Source organism: Pteropus alecto, unplaced genomic scaffold (assembly GCF_000325575.1).
Source record: "Pteropus alecto unplaced genomic scaffold, ASM32557v1 scaffold125, whole genome shotgun sequence".
Lineage (NCBI taxonomy): Eukaryota > Metazoa > Chordata > Mammalia > Chiroptera > Pteropodidae > Pteropus > Pteropus alecto.
The window spans coordinates 10,161,098-10,168,074 of record NW_006436888.1 but is presented as its reverse complement, the minus strand read 5'-3'; the positions used below and the strand labels follow the sequence as shown (position 1 = coordinate 10,168,074).

Genomic DNA, 6,977 nt, shown 5'->3' with positions numbered 1-6,977 from the left:
CTGTGGGTGGGCGGGAGGGGGAAAGGGTCTGTGGCTGTATGGCACAGGCCGCCCGCGTTCCGTCCAGGACCACTGCCTGTCCTCACTGGGGGAGGAAGTTCGGCGCCTCTCCGAGCTGGAGGTCCAGGTTCAGAAGAAAGATGAGGAGATCCTGGCACTCCAGGAGGAGAGGGAGGCCCTGAGGAAGCAGCTGCAGGGCCTCCTCAAAGGCAAAGGCCAGGCCGTGAAGGTGAGCGGAGCGCCCGGCAGTCCCAGCGAGCGGTGGGCGCTGCTTCCGACGCATCCGAACCCCCCGGGGACCCTCGGGCACCCTGGCAACACCCCCTGGGAGCCACCCAGGGCACGGCTCTCTCAGCACTCGGTTTCCTTACCTGTGAGGGCCAGCTCCCCTGCCACCCTGGACGACAGAGGCCCCCTGCAGGTGGAGTCCCCAGATTCCTGGCCCGAGGCCCAAGGGCGGCAGTGACTTGGATGAGCCTGACCTGTTCGGACTGTGGGGTGTCAGTGTCCTTGCCTATAAAATGGGCTTGGGGATGTCGCCCTCCCGAGGTCTAGGTAGAGGCCTGGATGAGGCAGGTCCAGGTGGGGCCCAGGCGCAGCTCCGTGTGGTCCTGGCGAGCAGTCACCTGGTCTCTCTGAGATGTTTTTTTTCATACCTGAGGCTACAGCCCACACGAGCTGGGGTGGGGGGCTTCAGAACATCGCCGAGTGCCCTGGACACCTCCAAAGAAAACTGCCCAGACACAGAGGTGGGCTGACCGGCGGGTGGGGGCTGCAGGCATCTGGGAGGCTCGGGAGCACTGCGCAGACTCCCGAGGGCTGTGGCCGGCTGCAGAGGCCAGAGCGCAGGTGGGCGTGTCTGAGGCTGGTCCCTCGACCCTTCCAGATGGCCGCGCTCAGTGCTGCAAGGCCGCTGCCCCCAGGGCTGCCGTCTGCAGGTCCTGACGTGGAGAGGCTGCTGTCCTCCTCCCAGGAGGGCGGGTCCGGGCAGCGCATCGCCCGGGGGATCTGGGGGAGCACCGTGGAGCCCTGCAGCTCAGGCAGGCAGGTGCCTTGTAGGAGCCGCCCGCCAAGTCGGCATCAAAGCTGCACGGGAAGCCGAGCATCCCGAAGGCCTTCTGCTGGGATGAGAGGGTGCTGCAGCGCTGGAGGCAGGTGCAGACTGGCCAGGCTGCAGACCGAGGGGCTGCGGGGTTCCACCCGCAGCCCTAATCGGCGGCCCTCCTCCAGGCGCAGCCCTGCCTCCCTGGAGGGGCAGAGGTGAGGGCGGAGGGCAGTGCCAGCCCCAAGCCCTGGGGTGCTGGTCGCCTGCAGCCCCTGAGACTGTGAGGCTGCCTCGTCTGGGTGGGAGGGTGGGTGGCACAGCTATCTGGCATGCTCCTGGCCCCCTGCGTTCCCCTGGGGGCAGCCACAAGCCCTGCCTGACGCCCCTTCCTTCTCCCAGATGCAGGAGGAGTATGCCGCGGCGGACAGAGGCCGGGACCTGGAGGCGGGCGGTGAGGAGGAAGAAGGCCTGGCAGGGGAGGACGAGAGGCCCGCGGAAGATGGGGCGCAGGGCAGAGCTGGCGGACAGGCGGCGGTGCCGGGGGACGGGGACGGGGACCAGCTGGAGCAAGGGGATCTGGAGGAGGAAAAGGAGGAGCTGGGGGACCAGGACAGCAGCCGGAGGGCCTGCTCACTGGACGAGGCGTTTGAGGAGGAGCTGATGGCCCAGCTGGAGGAGTACGAGCAGGTGATCCAGGACTTCCAGGCGGAGCTCGAGAGCACCAGGACCAGATACTCCCTGGCGACAGGTAGGGCGCCGGAGAGGCCGAGGCAGGACCGCGGCCCGCTCAGGCTGGTCTGCTAGGCGCTGGGCGGGGACCCACCCCAGCCCTCTGAGCTGGGAGCCATGTGAGAGCGAGCGGGAGGACCCGTGCCCCTGGCCCCGTCCCCCACCTTCATCGCCCACCCTGTTCTCGCCCCTTCCCCTTCCTGCCACTCACGCAGGAGCCATCCTGTCTTTACAACGACAAGTGGATTTTCAAGAGTCGCAGCTGCAGAAGGTCAACACGGAGAACGAGCTGCTGCAGAAAGAGCTGCGGGAGCGGAAGCAGCAGCTGCAGGCCATGACCGACAAGGTGGCGGTGGCCTCGCGCGCCCCCCGCAGCTCCGGGGTGCCCAGTTTTCCCATCCCACGGATGGAGAAGCTGAACGCGGAGCAGCAGGGACACCCCCAGGCCACACCACCGCGCCCCCAGCGGCCCTCTGGCCGGAGAGGCCATCCTGTCACCTGGGCCTCTTGGCTCTTGGCCACTTCTCAGGCATCTCCTGGCCCCCGAGTCCCCGAGGTCAGAGCCCCACCCGCACTTCGGGAGCTGACCACTCCGCTGAGCCCACTCTTTGTTAAGCGTGTTTAGTTTTTATTCTACGCAAGTTTTTTTTTATCCACGGAGCTTAAAGAACCAAACAGCTCCACGGGCTTGCCACACAAAGCAGGAGCGCCCCACCCTAGTCCTCCTCGTGCGCCCCACCCTTGTCCTCCTCGTGCGCCCCACCCTTGTCCTCCTCGTGCGCCCCTCCCCCTCGGCGACCACGTCCAGCTCCTCTCGCTGATTGTTTGGAAATCGCTCTCCATGTCTCTAGGTAGCACGCTTCCCACGCCCAGCCCAGAATTTTCTCCGTCTTAGCTCCCTCCGTCCTCCCCTGCTCCCTGCCAACACCAGTCCCTCACGATGTCAGTGAGCTGACGCTGCATTTCCGCGGTGAGGACAGCCGTGGGGAGCGTGTGCCCATCCCCGAAACACACGTTTGTGGACCCGTATTAGGATTCATACGCCGCCTTCCCACAGCTTTCTCTTTCTTGCTCTACTCCCTATTTTCTCTGGAGCGCATCCTCCAGCCGTTTTCCGAGGGAAGGGGAGTGAAGGTACATTCGAGGCGACGCCCCACGCCTGCCCGGGCCTCTGCCTGCACGTCCACGGAGTCCGGTGAATCCTGGTTTGGAAGGCGTGTTCCCTCAGCAGCACGAAGGCTTCGCTCGAGTCTCCTGCCTTCCGGGCTTGCTGGCGGGGAGCCCCCGGTCACCCCGATCCCATCTGTGCTTTCAGATGACATAGTTCTTGGTGGTGGCGGCTTCCTCTCCGCAAAGCTGCAGGGTTCTGTCTCCGCCCCAGGTGTCCTGAAACTTCACGGAGTCGGGCCTGCTTGAGCATCTCTTTTCACTGTCCTGGGGACCCAGGAGCCAGCTGGAAACCTGCGTCTGTCCACTCTGGGCGTTTTCTTTGTGGGCATCGTTTTTGATTTCCTTCTCTTTCCTCCGAACCGTCCCCCAGCCTCCCAGGACGGGGCCAGCGGCCCCCCTGCTCTGGGCCCCTTGCCTTCCTGTCTTCCCTCCTACATTTCACCCCCTCGCCTTTTCGTTCTGCTTTTGGGCGATTCCTGGGTCGACTGGCCGGCCCTCCTCCTGAGTTTTGATTTTGTTATAACGTTCACAACGCCCAAGGTCTCTCTTTCCTTCTTTGAATGTTCCTTTTCCCTTTTCTCGTTTCTCAACGGCGGTGTCTTCTCTGACCGCGACGAGCGTGTGCACGAGCGTCATGGTTTTTAACTTCGGCGCCGTTTCTATTCCCTACGAGTTCCTTTTGTAAGTTCGTTTGGGTCTGTCACTCATGCGAGGCTTTGGCCCCAAAGTCAGAGCACATGGTGACAGTCTGTGCTTCACGCCACAGCGGTGTGCGTGGGCCTTTCTATCGAGAGTTCAAAAGCAGTATTTTTAGGTCTTTCCTCTTAGTTTGGTAGATTCCTTGGGATCTGGGAAACCGGAAAGATTTCTTGCCTAAGATGTGTGAACTTCGCCCAGTGGGGAAGGAGGCCACAGCCTGCACGGTTGGCACCCACACCCCGCATCCAGAGCCTGACGTCCAGTCTCCTGCAGGGGGCGGGGGGCGGGTGGAAGGGGCAGGCACTGGACGTCTCAAGGGCAGGCCGAGTCTGCGGCTCTGTTTCTGACATCGGGCTGCCTCCTCTCAGCCGCCTCACCCCCAGGGCCGGCACCGCCAGATTCTGACCCTTTCAGGGACTCTGGAAAGTGCGGATCGGGCTTGTTTTCCGCTTCCCCCGTGGTCCGCTCAGGATCCCGCGTTCTCGAATCCGCTCTCGGACGCCCCGGTGTTGTCCGTACCCTTTCTCCCGTCTCCCGTCCTCATCGGAGTCTCGCTGCCGCCCCGTCCTGAAGTTCGGGCAGGGAGGAGTTCGACGCGGGTGTCCCAGCCGCGATCGCGCCGCCCTGGGGTCCCCTGAGACAGCCCGTCTGCCTTTCAGTTCTCCAACATCCGAGAAGACAAGAAGCAGCAAGAGGTGACGGGACTCACTGAGAAGGACAACCTCATCCTCCGACAGGTGACCGCGGGCGTGGCCGACTGGCCGGCCTGATGCAGCTGGCAAACTCTTCGCGGCTGAGTCGGGGCCCACTTTCCTTAGGCAGCACCCCACGGGACAAACTCAGAAGGGCAAATGCACACGGAGGCTCCGCGCCGTTGCCCGGTCCAGATCTGACTCGAGGAACCTGGAGTTGGCCGTCTTTGGGGGAAGGAAGGGTGGGGACAGGTGTCATCAGTGTGGGCCAGGTGGGCCACTCCGCGGTCCTCCCTGGTTCTCCCCCAGCAAGTGCGGGAGCTGGAGCAGGAACTCGCCAAGCGGGAACGTACCATCTCGGAGTTCGATGCCAAGGTCAGCCAGCTGCAGGCCCAGCTGAGCCAGAGCCAGAAGCTCCTGCAGAGGCAGCAGCAGCTGCAGGAGGAGGTGCAGAGCAAGACGGAGATGGCCCAGCAGGCTGAGCAGCAGGCTCGTGTGGCCCTGGAGAGTGCCCAGTCCAGGGTACGCCCGGCTCCCGCCCTGAGGGGCCAGCCTGGCGGCGGCAGCAGCAGCGGACAACCCAGAGCCCCAGGGCCCTCGCCTGCCTTGAGTACTGGGTGCGGCACCCAAGAGCCTTGTTAAATGCCCCACGCGAGGGCTGACCGAGCAGGCAGGACATCCCGCTGGGTCAGGGAGAGCCTTCCTGGGGTCAGGACACTGTGTCCGAAGCTCTCTGGGGGAAGGGAGGGCGGCCCGGCAGTGGTTCAGGGCTTTTATGCTGGTTTTTGTTTTCAACCAGATGCGCGTTCTGCTTTTTCAATTGACAAAAGTAGGTGAGGTGGAAAGTCTTTGGGGTCAGGCCACCCCGGGCCCGGGTTTTGATCGGTCGGGTTCTAGGGCACAGGCGGACCACGCTGATCTCGGTGCCTGGTTCCCAAAGCTGTGGGTGTGAGCACGAGTCCACCACCCGCAGCATGGCGGTCGGGCGACCGGCACCCGCCTCCCTCCGCTGCAGCCCAGCGATGGCACCTTCCCTTTGCTTGCAGCTTGAAAGACTGAGGAACAAGGTCATCCAGGCCACCTTTAGCACCTTAGGGACTAAGACCTTTGCCACTGAGATCTCTGACAATGACATCCTGGACGCCTTGCAGGTACATGCAGCACCGGATGCCTCCCCGTCCCCAGTGAAGGGAGGGAGAGCAGGAGGGTGGGGGCGGGGCCACCCAGGAGCCAGGAAGAAGGCTCTCCTTTGTCAAGGCCTGAGGGGACGGAACAGCCTCCCGGTGCAGGACAGACGGACGTGAGGGACAGACCTGAAGCCTCGGAGGTCTCTGAGTCTCAGGACTGCATGAGTGGATTCAGTCCCGGCTGAGGGCTGAGCTGCCCTGCTGCCAGCCCCGGGTCCAGTGCCTGGATCAGCCACGGCGGGCGGGGATTCAGCACAGAAACTGGCAAACGCCACAAACTGGGGCTTTTCCCGGCTCAGTCTGCACAGCCAGGCGTGAATCCTCCCCGCCCGGTGCTGCCGCTGCGGCTTCCTGGAGGGGGCGGGGTGGTGTCCTAGCCCAGGCGGCTCGCATGCCTCTTCCAGAGAATCATCTCGGAGAGGACCGACTACTACAACCAGCTGAAGCAGAAAGGTGTCAAAGTGCCCCCCCTGCAGCAGTCGGAGGTCTTGTCCTCCCCCAGCAAATCCAAGAAGGCGACCGCCTCCAAGTAGTCCCAGCCCGCGCACGCGGGGACCCAGCCGGAGGCGGCCGGGGGGCCCGCCTTTGCACTGACTCCCAATTAAACCCTGTTGTCCGCCACGGTCTCACCTTTTTCTCCCCCAGGACTCACATGGGGAGCTTGGGCTGTATCGACACCGCCCCCCCCCGCCCCATTTCAAAATTCACTCTGAGGTCAGAGCATGACCCAGCACCCGTGGCCCCTTCCTGGGGCGACCCCACACTGAGCGGTGTCCCCTCCGGTGGTCTCAGGTGTAGGAAGTCCATCTACCGCATTCAGTTCCCACCCCACACAGGTCATCTCCCCTGCCGCACACGCCTCTGAGGCCCCCTGACGCGTGCGCCCCCTGCCTGGGGCCCGGCCTTGCTGGCGCGGCCCCTCTGGGAGACGGTGGGTAGGGTGGTGGGTAGGATGGGACCGCTGTCCCCACCACCGCTCGTGGGACGGAATTCCAGGAGGGCAGGCCCCGAGCCTGATGCTCACAGACGTCTGCGTCAGGCCCACCGCAGGCGCGTGCGGAATGCAGGAGGCCGTCGGGGCGTTTCTCACCGCGCTCCGCCCACACCTGCCCACGGCCCTCTCAGTGCGCAGCAGCTGTCGCTGAGGGCGGGCCTCCCCCGCTCCGGCCCTTCGCAGCCTGGAGCCCCAGTGACCGACCCCTGAGCCCCGCAGGCCCCAGGGCGCCCCACCCCAGCCGCCTATCTTTCCGTTCAAACCTAGGCGTCTCAGAGGCTTCCAGAACCCCGCGTCTGCGCTCGAGTCCATCCTGGTGCGGTCGGGGTACGGCCGCGCGCCCACGCGGGGCTACGACAGTGGGGAAGGGGATTGGAGAGCTGGTCCGCCCCGGGTTCGAGGAGCAGGTCGCCCTGTGGCCCCCTGCCGCTTTGCCGCTCGCCCTAAGGCCCCTGCGGCCC

The 6,977-nt window shown here is 64.6% G+C and overlaps 1 protein-coding gene across 1 annotated transcript in view; it reads left to right on the top strand.

Annotated features, from left to right (window-relative positions):
- Nucleotides 1-6,635, top strand: part of CCDC27 (coiled-coil domain containing 27) — an 11,549-nt gene extending 4,914 nt beyond the window's left edge. Inside the window, exons 5-13 of the mRNA XM_025048538.1 lie at nucleotides 68-248; nucleotides 977-981; nucleotides 1,060-1,155; nucleotides 1,445-1,793; nucleotides 1,990-2,120; nucleotides 4,303-4,380; nucleotides 4,645-4,857; nucleotides 5,382-5,486; nucleotides 5,927-6,635. Of these exons, the coding sequence (XP_024904306.1) occupies nucleotides 68-248; nucleotides 977-981; nucleotides 1,060-1,155; nucleotides 1,445-1,793; nucleotides 1,990-2,120; nucleotides 4,303-4,380; nucleotides 4,645-4,857; nucleotides 5,382-5,486; nucleotides 5,927-6,055 (1,287 nt within the window). The 3' untranslated portion in view covers nucleotides 6,056-6,635. The remainder of the gene's footprint in view (nucleotides 1-67; nucleotides 249-976; nucleotides 982-1,059; nucleotides 1,156-1,444; nucleotides 1,794-1,989; nucleotides 2,121-4,302; nucleotides 4,381-4,644; nucleotides 4,858-5,381; nucleotides 5,487-5,926) is intronic.
- Nucleotides 6,636-6,977: the final 342 nt, after the last annotated feature.